The following is a 13,961-nucleotide window of genomic DNA, read 5'->3' as shown; positions in this document are numbered from 1 at the left end:
ATTTAAGAGTTGTTTATAAGGTTTTCGTTATAGAATAATTCATTCATTTTTATAAAAAATTAACGAAAAAAATCTAGCCCTTAATTATGGGAGTTCATGCGTATGAATATATACTTTATTTAGTGATCGACAGAAGCAAGAATTCGGCTTTTGACAAAATTCAACTTCTCAGTTTTTGTATCGGACCTTTGGTCTGTATACGGCCAAGATACAATTTACTGCAGTTTGTTAGCTGACGGGACTTCGAAGCGATTGCGTCGCAATGCCACTTTTTGTCGAAAAAACATGTTTAGCGGCGAGAAGCATTTTCGTATGGATGACTTTGAGATTAATAAATAAAATTACTGCATTACTGAACGAGTCCAACTCACACGAATTGCTTTAGGTGTAAATTGCTTGGTGCGGATATCGAGCCTGCCCGTACTTCCCCGAAACCACCGTGGCGGAGGGCATAACCGTCAGTGACGACAACTATGGAGTGATCATAATACATTAATTTTAACCCAAATTAGAAAATATAGACGTAGAAGACTTCTGGTTTAATCAGAATCGCGCTAAGTGGCACATAGCGAATGGCGCGTTGGAAGTTTTGCATTAACGCTTATGTGGGTTTTTTTTTCTCTGTGCGATTTGACTTCGATAAACTAATTTTGTGCGATTTTCTGAACTACCTGTTCTTCGCCGATATCCTGAAAGTCAAAATAATTTTGGTTATCAATTTCAGCCAGATTTATGCAGCGGCCACACCTTTCAATGGTTGTCGAGCCTGAGCCGCTGTGCGTGGCCCCGGCGGGTATTTAAATGATGAGATCTTTACAAATAAAATAAAAAAATAAGTTAAGTTTTAAGTTTTTCTTAAAACCTCACATACAGCTTGTTTTATTTCAGTTCAACGTCGTCCTTACTCGAAAACTATTTGTTATTGTATTGTATTTTCTTTAAAGATTTCCGTGGCCTAAGATTTTAAGAAATTTACTTCCGATTAATTTAATCCTGGTTACATTGAGGGTATAACATACAACCTGAGCAACTTGAAGGCACAATTTTTTTTTTTGTTTTTGCTTGACTTTTTTTTTTTGCTGTTTTACGTAAGATTTTGGTTTTGATACAAACGTCCAGCGGTTGTGACCTGTTCACTCGAATTCACTTAAAAAAACACTGCAGTATTTTTTCGAAAGCTCAACAAATGCCACAAATGAACCAAAACAAAGTTAATAACAACAAAACGAGCACTGCGGGAAATAATACAGGTTTATACACGAAAAATGAAGAAGCAGATGTAGCCAGCCTTTGGCCCAGCAATCGCGCGCGCGAACGAAGTACGACTATAAATCAAAACTTGGAGACAACTTGATTACAGGATGATGTTATACGTATGTGGCATGTGGCATTCAGCATGTGGTAATACAAACTCACGCGCTCACGCTTATCCTAATACATACAGACACACATAAGTAAAGCGACCACAAAGTCAAACCGCGCTAAAGCCAAAAAAATGGCAACCGAAAGCGATTCGAAAAACAAAATAAGACGCACGGCGCAAAACACGAACTCAAATGCAATTGCGATTTTGCGAATGAGAAAGCGGATATGTGCGGCTTGTGGAACGTTTGTTGTTTTTTGTTAGTTCTATGAAAGCTTAGCACGCCGGTGTTGATAACGACTATGAAGATGAACGATGATGACGACTATGCGAAAAAAATGCAACCAAAGTATGCGAAGCACGCCGGCAAACTGTGTGGCAGACCGGCCGGTTGCCTGCCGCGGAGCCAGAAAGCTGGTGGCAGCAAGTCTGCCACAAAGCCAACGCCAACGCCAACGTCAACGTTAGCACCGGCTGATTCCGCTTTAAAGTTTGCGCAGCGTGAGCGACAAGAAGGTGTATGCAGCGCGCTGCCGGTAAAACAAATGTGGCGGGCGAGCTATATTCCCACACACACCCACACATATTTACATACATACATATCACATGAGCTCACTCATACATCGATGCGATGCAGTCAGTCACAAATAACTAGGCACACGGCACGGCAATATAAAAAAGGTGGCAATATTGGCTACACGCTTATTCGTATCAGGTTGTAAGTGATACCACAACAACTATAAAATGGTGGAATAGGGGCTCGTACGGTAATACGGTAAGAGCCGCAGCAATTCAATGGCCACAGTTACCGCTCTGCAATGACAAAGTGCGCCTAAACAAATAGCGTACGCTTCAGAAAAACGGGGTTGAGTGTAATGAATGAAAGGCGAGCAGCCCTAACAAACAAGGGAGCGGGGCAAGTTTGCGCGCTCTGCAAATGGGCTCTTGCAAATTGCACGTAGAGTGCATTTTTATCGAGGTGTACGAGACGGTCGGTATGAGCGCGCGCGTGTATGAGTGGCAGCTTTGCACGCATACATACATATATATGTATGGCTGCCTTTAAAGAGACCACAACAACAGGCACCAACTCAGCGCAGCCAACACCGAATGCGAACGTCGACGACGACGTCATTGAAACATGAATGACTTGTGAAGCAAATGAAGTGCTTGGCTGGCAATAAAAACAAAACAAAAAGAGCATGAATGAAAATAAAAACACCGGCCGACCAGCAAACAAATAAAAATTAAACCAAAAGCAAAATAAAAATAAAAGCGATGCAGTAGCGTTAGCGGTAACGGTAACGGCGGTGCAAGGAAAAAGTGAGTGGTTGGCAGAATTATTAAATACAACACGAATCGCTTGTTAGCAAAGCACCCTACATGTGGCAAGCGGATTGTGGCACTCGAACCACTAACTTTGTAGGCATTTCAATTATTTATTTTCAATATTTCCATATTCAACGAGCTATGCAGTTTGTTTGTATGACTTGTAACGTACGCGTAAGAGGCATCGAAAAAGGTTCAAAGGTGAAGTGTCAAAAGGAAAAGTGCAAAATTTAATAACGAAACTCAAAAATAAACGGGGAATTAGTTCACAATACACACAAATTATCGGAATAGAATCAAAACTTAAATTGCACTGGAGCTTGCAACTACAAAAGCAAACGTGCAACCTCCTAATAAACAACATTCAACTACATATATATAAAAGGTAGTTAAGTTTCAAAGGCCGGTGTTGATTTTGAATGAAATACAATTTTTTTAGGAAACTATTCTCATTTCTCTTTATTATGATAATACTAGTAAAGCTCAATTACGCACGGAACAAAATATTGGCCAAGGGGCTGCCGCAACACACCTGCTTCCGATGGTCCAAATTTTCGATGACGCTGAGGCATAATTGAGGTTCTATGCCGTTAATGTGCCGAATTATCTCATTCTTTAGCTCTTGAATTGTGGCTGGCATATCGATGTACACCTTTTCTTTCAAATAACCCCAAAGAAAGATGTCCAACGGTTTCAAATGGCATGATCTTGGCGGCCAATTCACATCGCCGCGACGTGAGATTATTCGGCCATCAAATTTTTCGGGCAAAAGAGCCATTGTTTCATTAGCTGACAAGTGGCACCGTCCTATTGAATCCACATTACCGTCCACATCCATATCTTCCAATTCGGGCTATAAAAAGTTCGTTATCATCTCCCGATAGCGAACACTATTCACTGTAACTGCCTGACCAGTCTCATTTTGGAAAAAATACGGCCCAATGATGCCTACGCCCCATAATCCGCACCAAACAGTCACTCTTTGTGGGTGCATTGGTTTTTCGGCAATCACTCTTGGATTATCCTTCGCCCAAATGCGGCAATTTTGCTTATTGACGAATCCACTGAGGTGAAAATGTGCCTCATCACTGAAGATAAAGTGCGCGATATGCATTTTGATTTGAACGCCCGTTTTCATAATAAGCCAGAATAACTTTAACGCGTTGCTCGATTGTTTATCTTTCCATTGTTTATCTTGCTCAAATTGAGTTAGTCTGAAATTGAAAAATGTCAACTGAAATGCAGAAAAAAACTTGACGTTTGAGTGTACACCTTTTTTGGGTATGTACACCCTTTTTGCGTGTTTGGCCGAGCTCCTCCTCTTATTTGTGGTGTGCGTGTTGATGTTCTTCCACAAATGGACGAACCTACAGTTTTAAGCCGACTCCGAACGGCAGATATTTTTTATGAGGAGCTTTTTCATGGCAGAAATACACTCGGAGGTTTGCCATTGCCTGCCGAAGGGCAACCGCTTTAGAAAAAACTTTTTCTTCCAACGTTCTCTCTGAATTCCGAATGGTAGTCACGCACCAATCCATTCGACTACGGCGGCCGACGAGAGACTTTGAGGTTATGTAGCATCACGATCTCTTATTTTTCTATAATAAAACCCATACGCAGCACTTAAAGTACAAGTATTCTTGTTTCGATTGCTCTTGAAGTCTCACAGTTTAAGTCTGGGACCTCAGTTTTTGAGATACGATTTGGGCCTTTATATATGTGAGGTTATGTAGCATCGCGGTTTTCTTTTTTCTAGAAAAGTCATGTATAGCTCCTCAAAGTACAAGTCTTCTTCTTTAAAATGTCGTTAAATTTTAATCGACTGTTTGATATCAGCGAAGACCTTGGAATGGAGTGGAATTGTGATTGGCCGGATTTTTTTTTTCAAGTACTCACGCAGTATTGCTCATTGAGCTTAAGGCCAAGTAATAGGAATTAAAAGATAAGCTGAGACAAGCGAGGTGGAGATTCAATACTCCTCTGGAAATTCCCCAATCTTTATTGATCTTAGCAGTTCGTTAAGGGAAAGAGAATGTAGCTCGTCCATTCTCAATACATACGAGTCAAAAATGTACACTCCAAATCTGGCGCAAGCCGGATAGTGACAGTGAAAATGTTTTGTACTATCTTCATCCGCCAAACCAAATGTACGCAGCGGAATGTTGATGATGGCTATGGTGACCGTATGTCGTCACCCTTAATTAGTCCTATCCGAACCCGTAGCTCACTCCCCCTCTGTGGAAGAAGGGATTTTGCTTCCACCCAGTCAGAATTTTTCATTAAACACTTGGTTGTTTTAAAGGTTACCATGAGATTTATTACTGAAAGTCTTGATGTCCTCGACTCTACCCACAGTCGACCTGAAATTTCAATTGGACACACCGAGGAACCAAAGTTCGCCAATTCATTGCCTGGTTCGTAGCCTTGAATATCACAGTGTCCTGGCAACAACATAAGTTCAAGCTTATTCCACCTTAAAACACAACTTATATCCGTGAACAAGTTTTAAAGAGGTGCAAGCTATTTCTAAGGCCCTTAGAGCAGCGTGGCTGTCACTAAAGATACCAATTATAATTTGCATCGTCCTTAGTAGCTCTTTGAGTATTGAGAAATTTATAAATTTAAATATCTCTAAATCGGTTATCCCTACGAAAAACAAAAGAAAATTGTTGTCGGCCTGTGTTAATATATATTATTTTGAGAAAATTAAAATAATCAAGTCAACCGAAAACCGTTGATGGAGAAACCGACTCGACCTCAAAGGTTGTATAGCTTTATGCAGGACCTTGCAAGTTCAGGTTTGTGTGGTTGTGACAGCTGTCACAGTTCGTAGGATCTTACTTTCGTTTAGAGAGGTTAAGTAGAAAACCTACAATTTGCTAAACTGAGCCTGATTTCACTCCAGAGCCATATAAACATTATTAAAATTCATTACCGAAATTTTGAACCCGTAAGAATTCGCAATTTCGCAATTTTGGATATTTTTGGTGGTGATTGTAATCATCCAACAGAGAGTGTGAAATTTCAATATTTTCATGGATGTCTTGACAAAATGTAAGTAATCTAATAATATTCGTGTATTCATCTTCGGTGAATTTTTTATTAGTGCACAAATATTTGATAGGCTTGGAAATATATATCTTAATACTAATTTGAAATTAATTTCCCCACTAATTTGTTTATAATAAATGAGCACTTAGTCATTACACATATTCTTAATTGTATTTTGTTTCTAGCGACTTTGCGCTACTATTGCCTATACTTAGTATTACTTTTCGGCGCACAAAATTATCATTCACGGCAAACTATGAACTTACGAATAATTATCCATGCAAAGTTCACTTTTACCAACAATATTAATCTCACCATTTTAAAATCTTATACCACGCTAGGTGTAATGGTGCTGAATTTTCAAGTCCTTATACTTGGAAGTGGTTCTATGTGTGTCATTTGGAGACCTGCCATATTCCTGTCATATTAATCGAATGGAACACGTTTAGAAGATTTCATTGACTTTGGATATCATTAATTTTCATATCCCCATTCCTCCATACTGGAATGTAGGATAGAAGGTAGAGATAGCACCTTATTGCGTAAGCAGTCGGACCATGTATTGCACGCGGTCGTTGAAAGGACCAGGTTCTCCACCAAAACCTAGCACTCGGCCTCTATTTCCATGCGCCACATCTTGAAAAACCATGTTGACTCGTGGGATAAGCCTGGCTTAGGGTATCTACTCTTATCGACCACAATATATTTGTGTTCCTTTGTCAGAAAACGATTGCAGCAGATGAACAAAGATGTCAACGGTGTAACTTTCAAAAACGACAACTCTAAGTTTTGTGGCCCTTTTAGCAGCTCGAAAATTCGCCAGGTAGGTGGCGGCCTGGAGCCAGGTTAGTGGTGGCCTTTAAAACAGTACAGCCGGTCTGCAGGCCTAAGCTGGTAGCCCCAATATGGGACCTGAATGGGAACTTGAAATGTCAGAACTCTTTTGGGGAAACTCGAAACTAGCGTAACTATGCAAAGAGTGCTCAAATTATAATTTACATATCCTTGGCTTATCGGAATTGGGATGGGCTGAGTATGGTAAGATCAGAACAACCTACAACTTTACACTCCACAGATGGAGCCGATTTTTTCCTGTCAAACTATTCAAGTAATGCACTGTTGGGCTGAAAACTACACTCTGTTTGTATTATAGAAACTATGTTTCACTTCAGAACTAGAAATATAATCTGCATTCAATATTACGCGCCTACAGAATTAGCAGATACCTCAGTTGTGCTTCACTATGGAGTGGCAGGAATAAATATATTCCCCCATTTTGCTAAAAATGATTCCCTACCAATTTCAAATCCCTGCAATCTAGAAGATTTGTATACCCTTTATGCTTCGCCTTCGACACCATACGTTATGCTAAGGATTGCCCCTCATTCTCTGGAAAGATTTCTATTAACATTTCTTATAAAGCGTTTTGTAATTGTATAATATTATTTTGCAAATTATATTAGTTTTATAAGAGTTCTTTAATGCGCTCATCACACGAGCTCTGCTAGGATTCAATAAAATGTATAAATATGTATTTTTAAAATCATTCAGCTTGCTCAAAACCCTCTTTCATAAACTTGCCTAATTATGTTTATAAATAAAGAAAGGAAAAAAAGACTCTACTCAGTCCAAAGTATCACTGTTAAGAAGGCTCTACGTTTGAATTCAAGGCTGACGAGTGGAGCCACTTTAGCCTAAAAAGTTATGAAAAAATATAGTGTATGTGTAGATAGGGAGATCAATTCAAATATGCTAAATAAATAGAACCTTCAATGTCATCCAAAAGGCATCTCCTTTGCAGAGAAATAATTATAATAAGAAAAATAATAGAAGTCCATCAATAATTATATTTATAAGTAAGAAAAAAATGTAAATCCTTGTTAACTATTATTTGAGTCTAAACTTATATAAGAAGCTTCATTATAACAAATTTTATTTTCCTTGTTCATTCCTCTCGGGAGCATGGGGCCTCGACAAGACTCAGTCTTGCGTTGGTTTCGTTAATCTATTTTGATTTCTGACGGGGTAGGTGATTAGCCTATCGCAACCAGTCCTAAATAATGGTAATGCTCACCTGTCGTTGCTTAGGAACAACGCCTTCTTGCTGCTTGGAGCGCCATCTGCGTTTCACATTTTTCTGCCCGAAGGATCGCACAGATGGTTGAGAAGTTTGCTAAATTTGGTGTGTCTCCGCTATTACCGCGATTGCCCGCTTTCTCTTGCTGACGCCACTGCTGCAATGTGTAACTGTGTGTTTTCTTTGTTTTTGCTTGTTTAGCATCCACAATGCAAATAATGCGTTGATTATTGTGCGGGAATAAGGATGAGAAGGATAAGTTTTTGGGGGTGAGGAATGAGATGTGTTTTTTGTTTTTTTTTTGTAGAAAAAGGGAAAGTAGGTAAATTTGGGAAAGTGCGACGACCGTGTTTTGACGTCGGATTTGAACCCACAACCTCTGGGATGGCAGACTAGTGCACTTACGCTACACTACCGAGGCCGCTTATAATAATAAGTGCGAAAAAATTAGGTCTTCAGAAATTTTTATTTAGAAACTCAAATTTAAAAACCTTTGTATAAAATTTATGAACGAAATAAGTTGTTTTAAGTTTTCAAAAGCTGTTATATTGAGACTGAAATTATAAAAATCTTTTCACTGGCCATCAATATTTTTCGAGTAAGTAGATTTTTTAAGCAGATTTGTTGTTGTAGTTTTAAGTTATCTACGCGACTCACCTTGTTTGTTGTATAATACCGTTAGTTTAGAACGCAAAATTTAAAATTATATTTTTTTTCATTAGTAAAAAAGTTGTTCAAAAAGAAAATTGGGTGATTTACTTTGTAGTTATCGATAACTTAAAAAGATTTCTTTCTGTGCAATTATTACGAATGGGCTTTCATATTTTTTTCGGAAATTGCGATGACACTTTTAAATCCCATTCATCAAATAATTATTATTCTGGGTCTGGGATGGCATCGAAAAAGTTGGTGCTTAGTTTTTCAGTAAGATCGTGTATAGGGTGCATGCCAAGTAACACCATGCATATATTACTTCCATATACCCATGCATACATTTATATGCAGATACTTTCGAGTGTAAATTGAGAAGAAAACGAGAAATGCACAAAAACAGCAACAGCAACAACAACACGCTTCGCATACCAAAAATCCAACGTCATCAGCAACGTCACACATATGCAACAACACCACCAGTTACACCAACACCAACACCAGCATAAACACCTACATATACAAAGCAATACCAACAACAGTGCAAACAGCAACGGCAAAAAAATGTCACTGGCAAGAATAACAGCTGACTCAACGACTGGGATACAACGCGTGAGCACGTCAACACAACCAACCAACCAGCCAACAAACCAACCAACATCAGCGACAAAACTGTTTTTGCTGGCTTAACTCACAACATATGCAACCGCATCGTCCTCGTTTCTCTGCTTCTTCGCCAAGGATTTATTTACTTGCAGCAAACGTAATGGCAAAGTTTAGCGAATGCAGAGCAAAGGCCTGGTAGCTACACAAATAGGCTGCAAACAAATTGCTGACGACGTTGGCGAAGTTAATGTAAAATCTGATGACGACCAAACCAGTGCGACGACTGTTATGATGACGAAGGCGACGATGATAACGTTGAGCGACAAATGACGTCGACTTATGATTGGCAAAGATTTGGATTTTCATATGGCTGATGGCGTTGCAGATGAGCGGAAACAACATAGCGCAGCAAAAACTTAAATTCATGTATGCCTGACAAAAACAACAACAACAATACGAGCGTCAAAGCTTAGAGGAGATGTCGACAACTTAGATAAACAGCGCAACGCATCCATTTTAGCTGCAGATGACTGCCACACTGACTTTCTATATGTATGTATGTATTTACAGAGCTTGACGTCTAAGGCACCATGACGCTAAGGAGACCAGTAGCCTACAAGAGGCGACAGAGAACGCAAAACAGAGGAAGGCGCCTGGTAAGCAGTGAAGTATGTAAAGCAGTGATACAGCAACATGCTTAGCGTCACAAACTCCTTTGTTGTTGTTTGTTTTTTTTTCAGATTTTTCTTTTGTTTTTGTAGACCTGCTTTTTCACCTATTTTTTATATGTTTTGTGTTATTGCCCCAAAATGGAAATAGGCGGAAACATTTTAGAGAAGCTAAAAGTGGTAGCGTGTTAGCCGCTTTAAGGGGTAGAGGGGTTTAAGGTGTCTACCTTACATCAAATTCAAAGTTCGGTTACATTTAAAGTGCTTTCACGAGAACGTGAAAGTATTTCAATTGCGAGTAGAAGGCGTGTGTCTTTTTCGAATGGTGAGAAAAGTCATGTGGATGAAGGATGAAATATGGTGCGAGAATATGTAGCAGCTGAGGTAAGTAGTTATGCCAAAGTTTAATTTGGATTGAGGAAATTAGTTTGCAAACACATGTTTCGTATTACACTAAGCTATGAGGCTTAATTATTTGATTTTGTAGTTTTAAAATGGCTGTATTAAAGGATATGCGGCAATCAATTTTGAATTTACTTCTGCTGAAGAGCAGCTCATAAATATGGCATCAACCCTTATTCGCCATATACATGGGCCAAAAGGTCTATGGAAAATTTGTGTAGGCGAAAGTGTGTAGCTCTCATTAAAATAAGATATGTAAGTATTTTTTGTAGACAAAAGTGCAGCCACGGGTGCTATTCAACTCCGCAGTGATAGGACAATTTAAAGTTTCTTACTGAAAAGCCTGGCAAAAGGATATCTTTTTATGGATTCACTATGTAAACACTGTGTGGAGAATTAAACTATATTTAAGAATTGATGAGAAATCTATATGAAAAGAATAAAAAAAGCATAGCGATACACTTAACGTTTACACGGGCGGTTTTAAATGACTAGTGGAGTAGGTGCTGGGATATACTGTCCAGAATTCGACCTAAGGTTAACATATAAGCTTCGAGATCACTGCAGTGTTTCCAGGCTGAGGTTTTCGCAATAAGAAAGGCAGCAGATCCAGCTTGTGGTACTACTGGGACCAACTCCAAACATGTTGGCAACTTTTAAAGCATGAAAAGGCCCGGCCTAACACATAGATGGCATTCACCTCTTTTTCAGTTAATACTAACCTTGAAACGGCAGCTATTCATGATGTTCCATTAATTAGCTCATAAGTTATTGTGCTAAGAGTGACGCTACTTTTGTTATTTTGGGAACAATGGATCAAAAATAAATTTCGTGTTTTAATTTTACATTGCTTGTTGATGGAAAACCCCGTTCAAGCGAAGTAAAGGGTTGAAAAGTGTTATGGGAACTCCACTCCAACGGAAATAGCAATAAAGCGATTATTTTCTGACTTCAAACATGATCTTAGAGACACCGATGTCGCCCAACGCAGTGGACGTCCAAATGACTCGGTAACACCAGAAAACATCAAAAAATCCACAAAATTGTTTTGAATGATCGAAAAGCTAGGTTGCGTGGGTTAACTCTTTTCAAAGAGGGTGCCGCTATTGCTCACGGTTGACCAAAAACAAGAACGTGTTTCTGAGCAATAGCAAAACTACAGGAATCGAACTTTGATCAGATTTGGCTCGCAGTGGCAACCAACATTAAGTGACGAACTGTTCAAAAACATGATCAGAAAATGTAGGAGAAGATGGGAGAGTATGCCCGCTAGCAAGAATGCGAAGATCAAGTATAAACATGCCGATCACAGTCGTACTAGATTTGTATTATTACTAACACGAAAAGATTGTGGAACTATGATAGGCGTGCCAACGGCAAAAAAAACCAAAAATTGCCAAAAATCAACGCAATCTTTAAGCCACTTGAAACATCCACCTTTTTATACCAAAATTCAATGGGATATAACACTGCGTACTTGAACTTTTTTTAAAGTTTACCAGAAATACCAGAACAGAAAAAGTATGAAATTTTTATGAAATTTTTTTGATTTTTTTTTCTGAATTTCCACAAAGTTTGAAACTTATCTAAAGTTGTCAATAATTCCTAGTGATATATTTCTTTTTTAATTGTAACCACTCATAGCAGTGCAACTAAGGCATAAGTGCTCAACTGATTCTACCACATCCTCTAGCCCGCTAACTCAAAGTAGTGTCAAGCCTCACCACGTGGACGCCTAACAACCGATGCCCGTTCACTACACCCAGCACAGTTGGATAAGTCTAAGAGTTCGCTGGATCCACAGGCAAAAAGATTACAAAACAGACTTACATCCTTATTCTTCCAACGCTTGCACGTGACTCATCTTTTTAGTAGCAGGCCAAAGGTACCCAAGCGAACCCATATTCTCTCTTTGAGTGAAGAAACTACCTCTCCGGTCCATTGCATACCAGCTTATCTGTGAAGCAGTTTCCTGAAATATTCTTGTGATGAAGAACCTACGTGAGTTTGATGTATAAATATTTGTATGTGATGGAAATGAAAGTCAGATATTCTCTGATCATTATCGAGCGCACTATTAGCAAGATCAAGGCTCTGGCCGACGCTTAGCTGTCAAAATAACTGTTCACTTACTTTACGATTATTCAGTAAAGAACATCCATCAACTGGTTCTCTGATTGTAGCTACCTCCCTTTGAAAGTTGAGAGTTGTTGGCGCAAGTGGCAGAATCGGTAAAGCGAATCACTCAACGGACGCAGGACCTATCGCCTAATTCCTTCTGTACGAAGTTGGCTAGACAGGCGAAGTAGAAGTGGATTTCCACCTTACCCAAATATTGACATGACACGGAATATTCAAATCTTATTTAAATAATTTGGGGTATGCACCGTTTGTGAAAAAGGCATTATTGAAAACGTAACAATAAGGTAGGGAAGCCACTTAAGGTTAACAACCTGGTTGATATTATGCTTGAGTTAAAAGAAAACTAGTCTGCTGTTTGCAATGTAGCAAATAAAATCCTCTGAAGGGGGAACGCCACTGTGGGGGGTCAAAAAATAGTCGATTTTTGAGAATTTTTATTGTAAGTAGGAATGATTATTTGAGGATCCGACAAAAGGCAATTTATTATATTATTGTATATATGTATTAAACTATGTTGATGTAAATTTTTATTAAAAAATATTGAAAATTGACAAATTTATGTAAGTAAACGTAACGAGTTAAAAAAAATGACGTCATCTGGTGGCAGCGATACAGCAATGAATAATCATCTGAAATCAAAAAACCAAACATTTTATTAATTTACACAAGAGTGGCTATCGTTGTACGTAGCCATTTTTTTTTTTTTTTTTGACCAAATGGTGGTGATTTGAATTTCGATTTGTGTTTCTTCCATTTTTTTGATTTTCAACATGCACAAAAAATAGTTATTTCCAAAATTTTGAAATTCGGCTACATACAACGACAGCCTAGGGGATAACAAACATTTTGAAAAACACAAAATTAAAATCGGTTCATTAGTCTTCGAGAAATCGTTGCCACCGTATCAAAAAAAGTCGTTTCGGGAAAAACGCGTTTCGTTTGAAATAAAATATCGCATCGTAAGCGCTACGAGGCCGAACCGACGGGCGCTCACTTAAGTGCGTATAGAATCGGAAATAATGCGAATTTCACTTTAGAATTTTTACCACATATTTTTGAGTAGTTATACTAGCAATTTATGCAAAAAAATCGATTTCTTTGAATTTTCACAGTGGCGTCCCCCCTTAAAGTTGCTTCAAATTTTCGCAGAAAGGGAAAAGGCCACTACTCCTAAGGTAAGCAATACCTAGCGGTAGTTTCACAGACAAAGGGAAACGCAGCAGGGGTGGATTTTTAGTGCGGCGAGCTGGAAAGCAAGTCCCACAATTCGGTTTTCAACGTTTTATGACACCTCTATGACAAATAAGAAATAAGAAATCCCCAAAAAATCAAAATCCAATAATACTATGGAACAAATTCATTAAAAGCCTCCAATTATAGGTTCGGGTTCAAGCAAAATAGACAATACCGGAGTTCGCAGTGCACTAAAAAGTAACTAAGAGTGTTGGATGAAGCAAATAAGTTCGCAAGTCCGTAGGAAACCAAATATTATTATTATTAATTTCTCGTTGGAATTTTGTTTTCTTTCGTAAATCGAATTATTAAGTCTGCTCGAGTGTTGTGCGATTGTCAAACCCTGGTATTGAGACGATATGCTATATGGACGTTCTCAATTTCTTATTCAGAAAGCCTTGCTGTCACTTGTCCCGAATTCTTATAAAATTTATGCAAT

At 38.6% G+C, this 13,961-nt stretch overlaps 1 protein-coding gene across 1 annotated transcript in view; it reads left to right on the top strand.

Moving 5' to 3' along the window:
- Window positions 1-1,665: 1,665 nt before the first annotated feature.
- LOC129236489 (ras-associated and pleckstrin homology domains-containing protein 1-like) overlaps window positions 1,666-13,961 on the top strand; it is a 39,518-nt gene continuing 27,222 nt past the window's right edge. The window contains exon 1 of the mRNA XM_054870917.1: window positions 1,666-1,899. Coding sequence (XP_054726892.1) covers window positions 1,666-1,899 — 234 coding nt within the window. The remainder of the gene's footprint in view (window positions 1,900-13,961) is intronic.

This window comes from Anastrepha obliqua, chromosome 1 (genome assembly GCF_027943255.1).
Source record: "Anastrepha obliqua isolate idAnaObli1 chromosome 1, idAnaObli1_1.0, whole genome shotgun sequence".
NCBI classification, from domain to species: Eukaryota; Metazoa; Arthropoda; class Insecta; order Diptera; family Tephritidae; genus Anastrepha; species Anastrepha obliqua.
Note: the sequence above shows the minus strand (reverse complement) of the source record. Positions and strands in the feature narration are given on the sequence as shown.